The sequence below is a fragment of the Sinocyclocheilus anshuiensis genome, unplaced genomic scaffold (genome assembly GCF_001515605.1).
Source record: "Sinocyclocheilus anshuiensis isolate Anshui unplaced genomic scaffold, SAMN03320099.WGS_v1.1 scaffold1184, whole genome shotgun sequence".
In the NCBI taxonomy this organism is placed as follows: Eukaryota; Metazoa; Chordata; class Actinopteri; order Cypriniformes; family Cyprinidae; genus Sinocyclocheilus; species Sinocyclocheilus anshuiensis.
The window spans coordinates 222,954-237,918 of record NW_015547647.1 but is presented as its reverse complement, the minus strand read 5'-3'; the positions used below and the strand labels follow the sequence as shown (position 1 = coordinate 237,918).

General features: G+C 36.9%; 1 protein-coding gene across 3 annotated transcripts in view; it reads left to right on the top strand.

Moving 5' to 3' along the window:
- Positions 1 to 442: 442 nt before the first annotated feature.
- LOC107701941 (high affinity cAMP-specific and IBMX-insensitive 3',5'-cyclic phosphodiesterase 8B-like) overlaps positions 443 to 14,965 on the top strand; it is a 62,049-nt gene continuing 47,526 nt past the window's right edge. For 2 of the 3 annotated variants that reach the window (XM_016504098.1, XM_016504095.1), the window contains exon 1: positions 5,620 to 6,268. In XM_016504098.1, coding sequence (XP_016359584.1) covers positions 5,987 to 6,268 — 282 coding nt within the window. In that variant the 5' untranslated portion in view covers positions 5,620 to 5,986. Of the gene's footprint in view, positions 608 to 5,619; positions 6,269 to 14,965 lie in introns of those variants that run through there. The other variant, XM_016504096.1, reaches the window with a different exon arrangement.

Below are 14,965 nucleotides of genomic sequence, written 5' to 3'. Positions count from 1 at the left end.
TATAATAAACATGAGGTTTATTCATATTAGAATTATTAGCATTCCCATTACTGTAGTGCAAAAATGTTTTTTTTTTTAATTATGCAGCATTTGTATTATATAATAATTTAAATTATACAATATAAAATATGGTAATTCTCATTATTTTCAGTGGTGTTTCACATTAGATGATCCTGTTCAGACACTAATAATAATTATTAGTGTATAATGAGAATGTAATAACTCGTATAATAGTCAGTAATTGACCAAATTAATAGGTAATCGTTATGCAAAGTTTTTTTCATTGTTATTATTATTTCGAGGTGAAATTTGAATCACACGAGTTCGCGAGACCGGCGGCGCTAGGACCGCGCACTTGTCCGTTCAGATCGTGTGGGTGAAAAAGTTCAGAGAAACGTCGCCTACCTAAAACCTCAAAAAGTTCCCAGGCAGCATTGTCTATCGGTGCGATATGGTGGAGAGAATGCTGACACAATGTGCTTTCCGCGAGGTTTTAACTCTAAATAGGTGGGATTTCATGTAACCGAACCTCTGAGGGCAGTTTGGACCGGGACGGACCGAGATGAGCGCGAGCACACAGCTGCTGTCCAACGGACCGCGGAGAGAGGTGAGATTCACTCTGAACGACTCAAAAGCTTCGGGTCCCACGGTTAAAGGTTTCTTATAAAACACGGGGTTTTTTTTAATTTTTTTATCGAGCCATCGAAAGTTGCTTCAGAGTTTGGCGTTATACGATTAACTAGATTAAGTTTAACCAATGTGACCGTTTTGAAAGGGAAACGAGGAGTAATGCGACTCCGTGTTCTGTTCATTCTACGTGCGAAACAATCAGCTTATAAGAAGTTACAATTGTTAAATAATAGATTTTACCTGTTCTGCTTGGGGGGTGAAAACCTCAGGGCCTCCGTTAGTCAGCGCTCCCCGTGACAGCGTTTAGTTCGTGCACATTAGTATGTGAGAGTGGGGTAAGTTGTCCTTTAGGCAAAAATAAACGAGATCGAAGTAATACAACCAAGCGTGTTTAAGCATATGCGTTACTTACTGGAATAAACAGTAAAATGTGACTTGGCTTGAGAAGAAAGTATAGGTATAAGTGTATAGGTCTCTAGAAATATAACTTCAGTGAACCTGGCCACTGTTTGGGTTAAGTTGAGTCATTAGAGAATACGTGAGAAATTTGCATTTTAAAATGTAAATCTGAATATGTTATAAACTCCTTTACCTGCGATGTAGAAAATGTAAAAAAATAAATAAAAAATAAAAAAGCATTAAAAGTTTTATGTAGTCTGTTACTTAAAGCATATATAATTGGCACTTTCTATACATTGTTGTAGCCTACACCGTTTCCTCGATTAAGGGGTGACTCCTCTTACCCCACTCTCCCTATTAGTGTATTTGCAGATTAATAATGGCTTAATGATGAACTCTAATCTTTATGCACCATTTGTTCTTTAAAGTCGTTGGTTTTGTTCTGTGCTTCCATTTTGTAGGGTTTCCTTTGAGACATTGCTGCCAAGATTAGTAATTGAGGCATTTGTTTTATTTATTTTGTTGGTCTGCACTGTTACACTGTGACTCTGAGAATTCCCGTTCTCTTAGTTACATTGTAGATGTTAAAGGGGTCATGAACTGAGAAATCAAAATTCCCTCCATCTTTTGACATATAAATAGGTCATTGTACTATAAAAACATCCTGTAAGTTTCAGAACTCAAAACTTTCTCATTAATTTAAAAGCAGCTTATATTGAAGTCAATCTGCCGAAACGACAGCTTGTGGAATGCGCCGCTCTGTGACATAATAGTGTGGCTAAACACCGCCTCCACAGAAGAAGATCAACGCCTACTTCTACATCACCGCCTCATGTAGTGTAAATAACAAGAGAGGCAAATGCAGGTCTACACAGAAACCAAACGATAAAGATGCTCTGAAGACAACAAGACGCTGTGCAGCGCCAAGTTGTGGAGTCTTTGCATCGCTTTCCTTCTGATCCCAACATTAGGAACAGACCGCGTCAGTAAGAACTCGGTCCTTTGTTCACTTCATTTCACCACGGATTTGTTTACAAACAAGGCACAATTCAACGCAGGATTTTCAGAAAGATAGAAACTAAAAGACAATGCTGTGGCGACTATAGGATCCGACAGTAATGTTGCACCACACAAGTGTAACTACTGAGTATTTATGCGTTTTTAATCTAAATCACTGCAGCGTCCATCTATGAAGGCTGTAGGCTGTCAAACATACACATCTGTAAGCCAATCATAGCAGTGGGTGTTGTAATGAGTCTACAGTCCATGAGGGGGGTCAAAACCGGACAGAAAAAATAGCCTATTTCTTCTAAATTATATTTTTTTATATAAAAATTGGTAACATTATAAGTGGACAAAATAATGAAAAAGGCAGTTCATGAGCCCTTTAAGTGTCAGAAGATTGCTGTCATTCACCTGGAAGGTATTGCAGTTCTCCAGCAGAGGGCGGTCATGGGTGGGCTTGTGTATACAGAGCAGAAGGTCAGGTCAACAGTTAGTGTAACATGCTGGGCAGACTAAATCATCTGCAATGAGTGCAAGTGGAAGTTTTATTCCTTTGATGAAGATGGGATGTTGTAATGTAGAGGAATGTCGAACTCTACTTGCTGTTGGAGAGAGTAGGTGTTTCGTTTAAAGCAAAGATTACAACAAATAACTCGATCAAGAAGCTTCCGAGTGCCTAAATTAAAATGTTCTCAGCTACAAGCTTAAAATCTTATAAGTTATTCCAAAGAATAATTTTCGCTTCTAATCTAATTCACATTTTGTAGTTGTAGTACTTTGTGATTTCCATTAAGAGAGGCTGGTTAAAGAATACTTAACAGTCACATTGAGATTTACCACTGCATATTTAAATATATATATATATATTTATCCACTGTCTGTTTTCTTTACTGCCTTTGTATCTTTGATTTATACCGAGGTACTGGAGGATTACTATATTTATATAACACAGCATTTACATGGTGTCAGGTTAACTTTATTGAATATTACAGTATGTACCATGTATTTTGTCCAGAAAACATAATACCATTATACTGACAGGGCATCAGTTGCACTTTTTTAACAACTGGTACTTTGTTATATAAGCAGAAGACTAAGAAGCTTATTTTATCGCACAATTCTGGGTTTTTATATCTCACAATTCTGACTTTTTTTCTAAGAACTGCAAAATATAAACTCACAATTGTAATTATGAGATAAAAAGTTGAAATTAAGCGGAAATAGGCTTCCACAGAAGACAGACATACAGTTGTTTTATTTTTAAATGACAATAACATATAGTGTTTTTAATAAGCAAAATTATAACAGTGATCAGCATAAGTTTTCATTATTTTGGAAAACAGCAGCTTTGACATTTTTAATAATAACATGAGGGTGGATAGATTTTTCAGTTTAAGTGGGTGATCTGTGATCTGATCTGTGGGAGGTGTGACTGACTAAAAATGATTATTGATCTACAATAATTGACATAAAATACTTAATTTCAAAATTGCATTTTAAATCTTATTAACTCAAAAATTGCACATGCACCATATGTGATTTGGGTATGATAAATATATACTGCAAAAATTAAAATCATAGTGAAGCACATGATTTGCTCGCTAAAATAAAATTTCCCGCTGATTATGTAAAAGTTTAACCACTGTGTATTTAGTTTATCAGAATAGTACATCTGAGATATTATTGGCATGTCCAGGATATACAATGTCAAACAGACCTACAATGCATTATGACTATTGAACATTTTGCCTACGCATGTACTGTATGGCACATGTGCGGAATAACTTGCAATAGTGACGAAGTTAGGCCAGAAACATTTTTCTCACCCATGCAAGAATCTGTTAAGTAAACTCCAGCATAATAAAAGGTCAGTATAGTCCTATATAATCATATCTGGGCTTATCAGTCATTTACAGATGTTTGGAACACTTTACAGCTTGGACCTGTAATATGCAAACATTTGGAAACCCAGATGTACTATCACTAATCCTGAAGTCTTGCACTGTACATTTATATGCATTTGGCTGATGCTTTAAATGACTTATTGCATTCATATTTTATCGGTTCATGCACTCCCTGGGAATTCAAACCCATGCTCTACTGTTTAACCTGCAGAAACACTTAAAACGTCAAGCATTTTTGATGCATCAAGGTGAAGGTCAATTGAATGGCCTTGTTTCAGTTTATCAGTTCATAGCCCACTTGGTTCATTAACAGCCGTTAGTTCCTCTAGCATCACTGACAGCTGTCAGGGTGTAACACATTGTCTTTTTATTTTTAAGTGAATTATAAGTAAACATTTTGTGAGGTAAGTGTTCAGCAAGCAATGTTGTATATGCTTGATTTGCAATAAATAAATTACACAGCTCTGCATCTTGAAAAAATGTGAATTTAAAAATATAAATAAGAAACTTTTAATGCGCTTATCAAAATAAAGCAGTCAAAAGTTTCAATGTTAAAAAAAAAGTTTCATTAAGTTTTAATGACAAAAATACTGTTAAGTATTCACAATGCATAATTTAACTCACAATCTGCAAAGAAGTGAAGAAATCTGTTCAAATGGTCAATTTAATGTCAAATAACTTTTCACAAAATCTGTATTTTTCTGTTGCTGTTTGCATGTAGAGAAACACACACATATGTAGCAGAAAACATGTTGGTCATGTTTGCATTTTCTTGTCGCTGGCCATAATTCTAACCTTGAAATCAGGATTAGGCGGATTAGAATAATGTCTTCAAAATCATTCTTACATGTGAAAATGGGCTCAGAATTTAAATGAAATACACTTTATTCCCTGCGATCTTCATTGCAATTTTAACCAGGCGCCCAAGCTTAAGTTTACCAAACTAAACTGTGATGCCATATCTAATTAAGCACTCTACGACAAAATAAGCACATAATTCTCTGACCAACTCCATGCATTCTAAGTCTATGCATAAAATACAGTCTCTGCTGTACACGAGAGCAAATTATGTCCAGCTTAAGTGTATTATGAATAAAGATACCAAGGTACTTATAGGAACGCACTTGCTTAATTGATGTTTCATGTATAATTACTGGAACAAATAGACGTAACCTAGCTCAGAGAAAGATAGGAAGCTTGTCAATTAAGATGTAATACAAAATTTATTTACCTTAAAAATACTTGCCGAAGCAAAAATGCTACAAAATACATCATATTTTGTAAGAAAATGTGACATGCTAGAGCAAAACAGCGCTATTTTTGGAAAAGCAATGATTAGATTTAATTTCATTCATGCAGGATGATGTTATATGGGTCACCCTGCTTTCCAGTTGTTCAGTTGTTGAGTCAATCACTAGTCTTGTTTATGCATCTGCATTTTGCACGCTATTAAATATGAATACAGTCATGGATAACAGTGCCTTTCTCGTTTAGACTCTACACACAGAAAAAGATGAATCCACCATTATTCCAGAATGAATTAATAGGCAGACAGAGAGAGTGTGTGTTTATGGGAAGAGGGAATCACTGATGTGCGTGTCTGTCACTGATGACGCTCATGTGTCTTAAAGGACCGTGAGTGTAAGTTTGAGGCATATTGTCACAGTCTGATTCATAGCGCCTGTTAAGAGCTCCGCCGTCGTGATGAACATACAGATGATCAATACCGCGAGAAAATGGATTGTATCGTGCAGCTTGAACCTTTAGTGTCATACGCCGAGGATGAGGGTGCAATTCGTACAAAATGTGACATGGCACAAGCGCAACGGGCTCACGGTTGGACAGCCGAGGTGTCATCGATCTGATCTGATATGATCGCTGATAAATAACGCGGCGAGATGGATCTCCTCTCCGTTTCTCCTTGACGCGCGCGAGAGGGAGGCAGGCGGAACCGAGCAGTGTGACCACCGGCCAATGTACCGGGGGAACGGCGGCGGCGGTCTTGAGATCCGTTCCTCCGGGTTTTACGCAGCAAGGCGCGGGGAACGATGGGCTGCGCTCCCAGCATCCACGTCTCGCAGAGCGGGGTGATCTACTGCCGCGACTCGGACGAGTCCAACTCGCCGCACCTGACCACCACCATCTCACAGGGCACGGCGACCACACTGCACGGCCTCTTCATCAAGACCGACGCGGCGGACACCATCCCCTCCGTGATCGCGTACCAGAGCAGGCACACGCGGACCAACTCCCACCGGGAGCGGAGAGAGAGCAGCGGCGGGCACGTGTGCACGGAGGCCGAGACTCAGACCAGCAGCACCAGCGTCAAGGTATGAGGAATGAATGAATGGCAAGATGGTGGGAATCAGGTTTTAGCTCTTTATCTGTCATTATTTCCACCATTACCCCTATGCTATGCCATTACCCCTAGACTAAAAAAAGGTAACGCTTGTCATTCATTCAGTGTTTTAGTGTCATCCCTGCATCCCTGTTTGTTGTTGTGAATCATCAGCTGGATGCTTATTGCTGCAATATGCTAATTGTTTACTGATAATTATGTCTAGTTTGACATATCTAATGGTATTTTCTGATTCAGATGGTTACATTTTGGTTTAGTGAATGAGTTTTGTTCATTCAGAAACTTCAAACAGGTGGGAGTCCAGTGAAGGACAATATTTACCTGTGGATGTGATTCTTAGGGGCATTATTTACTTTTACAAAGACATTTTTAACAGTATAAAACCCACAGCATTTACATGAACTATTTTAACGTAATCAATTAAATCAAAAAGTATTATGACTGTTGTCAATAAAAATCAACATTGAATAGGTGTGCAAAATATTGCAATTCCTGTAGCTCAAACAGTAAAGCATGGGTTCCATTCCCAGGGAATGGGAGAACTGATTAAATGTATACCTTAAATGCAATTTAAGTTGCTTTGGATAAAAGCATCTGCCAAATGTAAATGTAATGTTCTGCTTGATTTTTACGTAATTGGCCAGTGGACATACATCAAACGTTACAGATAAAGAATGAGAAAAATATGTGGGGCATTTTTGCCCCACGCCCTTGTTCGTTTCTGACCCTTGTGGGAACTGATGTATGGGAACATAGTTTGTATATGCACCACCATGATGGTCCTTATAGCAGCAATGCTCAACTGGTGGGTCGCGACCCAAAAATGGGCCTCCAGTTTGTTTTCATATGGCCACATTTACATTTATGCATTTGGCGGATGCTTTTATCCGAACTTAGCAACTTAAATTGCATTTAAGGTATACATTTGATCAGTTCATGTATTCCCTGGGAATCAAACCCATGATGTTGGCGTTCCTAGCACCATACTCTACTGTTTAAGCAAGATGCTCATGGCCAACAGAGAAAACAATTTACATAAAATGCAACTAACAACATCATTTCATGTAGTTAAATATTAAGTCATGGTAGCTGTTCTGATTTTTAAAGGGAGGCAAAAATATATCCCATATACTTTTGTTTTTGACATCAAGGAAGTTCGACCAATCAAACACTGTTTAAGTTTGGTACTAAAATACAACACAGGCGGACTGCAGGTCAAAGAGCCAAGGCTATTTTTTAAATGTCAAATAATATTGTTTATATTATTTTATTTACGCCTTTTATGCAGCTATACACACTTTTCAAATGTATAAAATCGCCTCTATCTGATATTATAATGCATGTAATTTCCACTGTGATACTCCCCTTCTGATATCAGTTTTTGTATGTAGTAGATTTATTTTAATGTAGGTGCAAGTCAGATAATGATTTTTGTGTTAAATGAGTCAAGACGAGTAGGAATTAAATTAGTGCTGCTGTCGGATAACAGATTGGGTTTACCAGACAGGGTTCATGCAGTCTAATACTAATACTTTAGCACAGTGTTTCCCAACCGGGGTGCCGTCTGTCGAGAGCAGGGGTGCCATGTAAAAAATCATTTTTTTAATATTTTTAAATTGCTAAAATGTTCAAAAAAGCATCTATTATATAATATCCATTTCTGATGTCGCCAATAATTAGAGATGCACCGAAATTTTGGCTGCCGAAAATGAGTTCACCGCTCAGGTTTCACTTTCACGTGGTGTGACGCTCTGCATATTATCCTGCTCTATGCGTGAGCGCTTGACTCATATACCATTCATGCGAATCAGAACAGCAAAGTCCACTCAAAAATTGAGCCGACAGGAAACATCGATGTAGTACAGTATTGTTTCTGTCTGCAATAGCCCTACTGTGTTGTAACAAGGTGTGGTATATGGGCAACGCTGGTAACGCTGCCCTCATTCATTGATCTGCTAACCGCTATGTTATGCTCGCGTGTTCTGATAATAATAGCTTTCTAGGACTAAACATTATTTGGATAATTGGTAAAAAAAGAAAAGAAAAAAAAAGAGTTAAATACTGTTAGACCTACCTGAAAACTAAAAAGCAATTTATTTAATTCGAAGGCCTGTCGTTATTTTTTATTTCGGTTTAGTTAGTTCGCTGTATAGTCTGCCCGTGTCTCCTTGTTTGATGTTGCACTGCGGTGTCTCATGTTTCAAACATGAGTCTAATGTCTAGATTTGCAGATTTTTTTTTTTTCTTGGAAAGGACTCTGATATTAAATTAATGTACAAATTTGACTCCTGAGCATGAATCCATGTTCAGAGGTTTGGCCGGTTAGTGCCAATAAGCTACAACTTAAAATGTTAAGTTCACTGAACTAAATTGGGCTCTTTGAATTTCAGTAACATTAATTAATTTTGTAGGGTGCCACAAGTTTGTTAAAATTTCCAAAGGGTGCCGCGACTAAAAAAGGGTTGGGAAACACTGCTTTAGCATATTGTTTTGTCTTTTTTAAGCTTCACATTTGATTTAGACATTCTTGTTGACATTTTACATTATCAAATTTTGTGTTGCAGATTTGGGTCACCATTGGGTAATTAAAGTAAAATCTGGGTCATGATGCAAAACCATTTGAGAACTACTGGCTTGGACTGTACAAGTACGGTGGGCCCAAAAAGCATTTTGATACTTGGACTGCACATAAAAATGTCTGAATGTCATTGCATTTTGGGGCCACTGTATCTGTAATGATTATTTTGGTGGCTTTTATCAAGTTGTGTACATCTACAGAGTTGTTTCAGGTGAAATCTCAAAACTCTGCTGTGTGGAAACCATAATGCCATAATAATTTTTAAAATGTTTTTTCAAGTCAGTGACTGTTTAAGTTTTCACTTACTAAAAATTAAATAGAAAAACCATGCTTTTTGAACATCGCTGTAGTGTTCCTTCCTGAACCATGGTGACTTTGTAAGGCTGGACGTTTCAGACTGCTTGAATATACCATTGAGACTTATTGTTGAAAAAATTATATTTTTTGTCTCTTTCTGGGGATGATATCTTTCGGTTACATTTTGCTTACATTCTGCAGATGAAGTTGGAAGGCTGTTGACCTGAACGCCGTAATTCCTGCCATGTTTAGAATGGATATCAGCCTTATCTGAGTTAAAGTGTTTACAGTCAGATCGCGTGTAGGATTCAGATTAGAAATTTTCTCACGCTGCAGGTGAGCACACTCTCTTAGACCTGTAATAAACACACACTTTTTTGTTAGTTTTGTCAAAGAATGATTACATTTCTCTGTCAGAGAATGATGAAATCGTGGCTCATTTGGACTGATTTGCCCGAATAAAACCGATGGCCCGCCGTACACAGTGGAATTTCTGTTACGCAAAACAAATCAAATACTAATGCCGTTTTAAAATCCTACAAGGACCATTTATAGATCTGTGTATGGATTTATATGATGGTTTTTAATGGGCACGTTTGTGTGTGTATGTTGGTCGTCTGTCAGTTTCAAAGGAGACGTAGCGATTTTGGTACAATCTGCCAAGCGTGTGTGTGGTATAGTCAGATGCTTGTGCCCTCCGAGACTGGCGAGGAACTCGATGCCATTGAAGTGTGTGTGTAGCTCCGCACAGCTCTCTATCATTCACACGCATTCTCATTGTGTCCACAGCAATGGAGCTAATATCCATTTTGAATTGAATGTGCGTGCTATCTGGCTTTCTTGTGTGTGTTTGTGCATCTCTATATCTTTGCGAGAGATAGAGGCCTTGTGTTGAAGAAAGACCGATTTTGTGTTTCTTTGTATGCATTTGTGTTTGTTCAGGCCACAGAGTTTGTTTACCCCTCTGGCTGTGAGCTCTGCAGGGTGTGAACTATCACATGCAAAAAGGCTGATGAATCTCAGTCCAGATACACACACACACATATGGTTAGAGCAAGACATTGTGGGAAGAGGTGCCCTGAGACATGTAGCAGGGCATCAGCCGTCTCGACTGACATGGGGACACATCACTGTCACAAAGTAGCCTAACGTAAAGTACAATCTGATTGGCCACGGCTTCCCTCGGGAGGTCAGGAACATTTAGATAACAGCATGAAATCGCTCCTCGCTGATTAGCGCCATCCTGCGGCATCTGTCCCACGAGTTAGCATCATTTAGTTAGCAGATTTCTTTGTGTTTGCTTTCAGGGGAGACATTTGTACCAAATGAACATGAGGATATCAATTTATCCCCTCGATGGCTGGTTTTTATTTACATCCATGGTAGTGATGCAGTGACGTTATTCTCCAGCATATTTGTAGATGTTTTTATTTTTTTCCCCTCTCTGTTAGAGAGAAATCCTGTGTATTAGTCCAAGCAGTTAGTGAGTAGAAGTTTTTGTGTGGTGTTGCTCTCTCCAGAAAAAAAAGGTTCAAAACTGTCACTGGGGTGGTCCTTTTTTGAAAGGTACACCTTTGTACCTTCAGGGTGTGTATTGGTACATACAGTTAACTAAACTATACATATTACTGCCTAAAAATGTACTCTTGAAATGCTTTTGAAAAAGTACTGCCCCAGAGACAGCTATCGTACCTTACTTTCTGAGAGTGTGCTTAGATCTGGACTAGCAACCTGTGGGTTGTATGTTTTCAGTATGTGAGCATTTAAAAAACCCAGGGTTTAAAAGGTTTTTTTAAGTCTAAAGAAATTGATAATAATAACACCAACAGTTGCATGTATTATAATATATAAAGCCATATAAATATATAAAGCCATAAGTAAATAATATAAATACCTTTCAGAAAGAAATTAATACTTTTATTTAGCAGGGATAAATTAAATTGATCAAAATATTTTTATATTTAATATTACTACCTTTTTTTTTTTTTAAAGAAATTAATACATTTATTTAGCAGGGATACATTAAATTGACCAAAAGTGAGAGTAAAGACGTTTACATAATGTTCTATTTCAAAAAAGTGCGAAATGTATCACGGTTTCCAGTTTTTTTGCAAAAAAAAGAGCAGCACAACTGTTTTGAACAATAATAATAATAAGAAGAAATGTTTCTTAAGCAGCAAATCAGCATATTAGAATGATTTCTGATGGATCATGTGACACTGAAGACTGGTGTAATGATGCTGAAAATTCAGCTTTGCATCACAGAAATATTATATTTTAAAATATATTAATATAGAAAACAGTTCATTTAAATTGAAAAAATATTAAGATTACAATAGTACTGTTTTACTGTATTTTTGATCAAATAAATCCAGCCTTGGTGAGCAGAAGAGACTTCTTTTCAAAACATACAAAAATAAATAAATCTTACCAACCGCAACGTTTTGAATGGTAATGCATATAGAAATATTTGTACAGTTGACTAAAAATATCTAGTTTTACCGCAGTTTTATAACGGAACCAATCATAAGGAATGGTAAACAAGGTTGACATGATACACAAGTAAATTTTCCTGTCATGGTGGTAGGTTGTGACCTCAGATTCTCCGTATCGTGACTGATTTGCAGATGTGATCTGAGCATTGACCAGCTTGATTATGATGCATGCGCTACTTGTGTGTGGGACATTACTTGAACGTGCTCTCAGTTCTAGAATGAAATTACTAAATGATGCCAAATAGTGAGTTTTTCAGGTTTGACAGGAAACTAAAATTAGACATTTTTTCTCTGTTCACGTGTGAGTGCTTTCCTTTCATTTCTCTGTGTGTGTGTGTGTGTGTGTGTGTGTGTGTGTGTTTAAAATATATTCATATAGAAAACAGCTATTTTAAATTTTAAAATATTTTACAATAGTAGGCTTCTGTTTTACTGTATTTTTGATCAAATAAATCCAGCCTTGGTGAGCATAAGGTGCTTTTTTTTTTTATATATATAAATAAATATTACCAACCCCAACATTTTAAATTGTAATGCACATATAAATATTTGTACAGTTCACTAAAAAGGTTTGAAAATTTTTTATATTTTTTATTATATATTGATAAAATAAGGCTGTCTGTAAATAGAATGGATACATTGGGAATGGACAAGAAAATCACAAATAGCCTAATACTATTTTGTCGGCCTGGCCGAAATCTAGGTTTGCCACTGTTAAAGCTGATTTATTACACATAAGAGTAGAGTAGAGTAAGAAATTGCTTCATGATGGTGTTCATTGTCAGAACCAATCAAAAGGAATGGTAAACAAGGTTAACATGATACACAGGATAATTTTCCTGTCATGGTAGATTGCAACATCAGATTCCCTATATCATGACTGATTTGTAGATGTGATCCAAGCATTGACCAGCTTGATTATGGTGCATCTACTACATATGTGTGGGATATTACTTGAATGTGCTCTCGGTTCTAGTATGAAAATTACTGTTGCCAAATAGTGAGTTTTTCAGGTTTGACAGGAAACTAAAATTAGACATTTTTTTCTCTGTTTGTTCATGTGTGAGTGCTTTCCTTTCATTTCTCTCTCTCTCTCTCTGCGTGTGTGTGTGTTGAGGTTGTGTTATAGGCTGTGTTCTCGCAGTCAGCAAGAGCAACAGAACTCCAAAGTAGTCCATGATGGTGGCATTAGTAACGTTGTTTATCATCTGGGAGGTTTTTGTAAACACTTGAAAGCATCGTGGGAGTATGTAGGATCTTACAGGATGGAAACAGATTGTTTGAAATATGTTTAAATGTGAAACATTCCAGTTTACAAGCTGGACACACCAAGAGCAGCTCTGCTAACTGACAGCAAGAGTTAGAATCTTGAGTTTATTCATTTTATTAGGATGCAAGATTGGCGGAGATACTCAGACTACAAGCTATTCATAATTAATAATAGTGGTTAAACCACAGTCAAGCTGCTGTTTAAAAAAAGTAAATATTATGGTTTTAGATTTTATATTTTTAAAGATTTTTTTTAAGATTCATTATATATGAGCCATATCACACGAGAAGCAGTGATTTGTAGGTAATTTCTGAGTGTTGATGTGTATGTCTGAGGTGACCCTGTTGTCTTTTCTCTGTATTTGGTGAGTGGGATATTGGTTTTGCTGTAGCGTTGATGTTTTTTAACTCAAATAATAAGCATAAGTGCTACGCACAGCCAGAGAATCACAATCCTCTGATTTTTATCACATATTCCCACTCCTAATTTATTACTCTGTCTGTGTCATCAGACATCTTATTGTCTCTGTTTATCTACTAATGACCATCTGTTTCCCCCTCAACCAGCTCTCTCTCCTCTCTTCTGTCTCTCTCACATTCTCGCTGGTTGTTATTAATATCCACTGAACAGAGACTCCATCCCTGGAACCTGTGTGCAGTTTCACCCTTAATGAACCAAATACAGAGAAAGTGAAGATAAGAAAGTGAAAATGGTGAAAATGGAAAACGAGACAAAGAAAAGGAAGTGTCTTTAGGAGATTTTAAAATCTCATTGAGGGGATGGAATGGAATGATATTTATGATTTCTTTCACCTGGAGAAATGTATTATTTTGGAAAATGTGTGGTGCAATAGGTAAAAATTTAAATTGGAATTTTCTCTGTTTTAAAAATCCTTTTCTAGCAATTACAAGCCATGAAAAGGTCACTAATGAGGGATAAACTTGATCTTATTTGTATGATTTATAGATTTACAACAGATAGACATATTTTTAGATACCATTTTGAAGATTTATAGATCTTCGTTGTTTACTTTCGTTTTATATGGCTTGGGGTAAATTTGTGTGCATTTTGACCTTTCTGTGTTGTGTTCTGGTTGCCTAGCTGTGCATGTTGACTTACAGCTTCAGGAAGATGAGCTGATTATTCTCTAGATAAGATGGCATTCAGCTGGTAAGCTATATATTCATAGATAACACTGTTTTATGAGGTTGTTTATAGCCCATTTTAGAGGAACTCTTGAGAAAAAAAAATCCTCTCGTTTTACACCAATATTGACACTTTGAATTATACTGTATCTGTATCGGGAAGCTCTTATCAGGTATTATTCAATGATAGATATTCAGTTCATAAACCCGCTTTGTTTGTGGTCTTGTTTCTTTGAACTCTTAATGAATGTACAATGAAGTAATCAACATGATTCCTCAATTGACATCAAGTAATATATTTTGAAAATTGATTGAATGAATCAACCAAAAGGTATCTTAAAACTGTATATTGTTACACATTCCAGTTTGACCCATTCAAGCTGGTTTTGTGGTAGGATTGCGAACATGTTATAGGTGGGCAGTATCACATTTTACAGCAGTTTGCTAGTCCCCGTGACTTGAAGGCACTGCCTCCTCTATTCTATTATTCATAAATAATCTTCATAAAACACAGATACATCCTCTTTTTTTTCTTGGACATGACCTGGATTTCTAAACTGCCTAAAATGTCCAGTTTGGCTTTGTTTTCAAGACTTGCTGAAAAGTTGTTTAACCAATAGCATGCAGGCATTGCACAAAATCAACCAATCATGGCGTGCGAGAAAGTGGGATGTACAGAGAACGGGCAAATATGTGTACATATAATGTATGAAATCAAACTAGAAATCCCGGGCCAGGATATGTCCTGGAAAAAAGGCCACATAAGGCCACCCTAACAATGATTTCACATAAGTATCCATGGCATTTCATGTGGTTTAACAGTTAAATTATGGTCACCATGTAAGAGCTATGGTAACTTTTTATTAGAGATGTGCTTGTTATG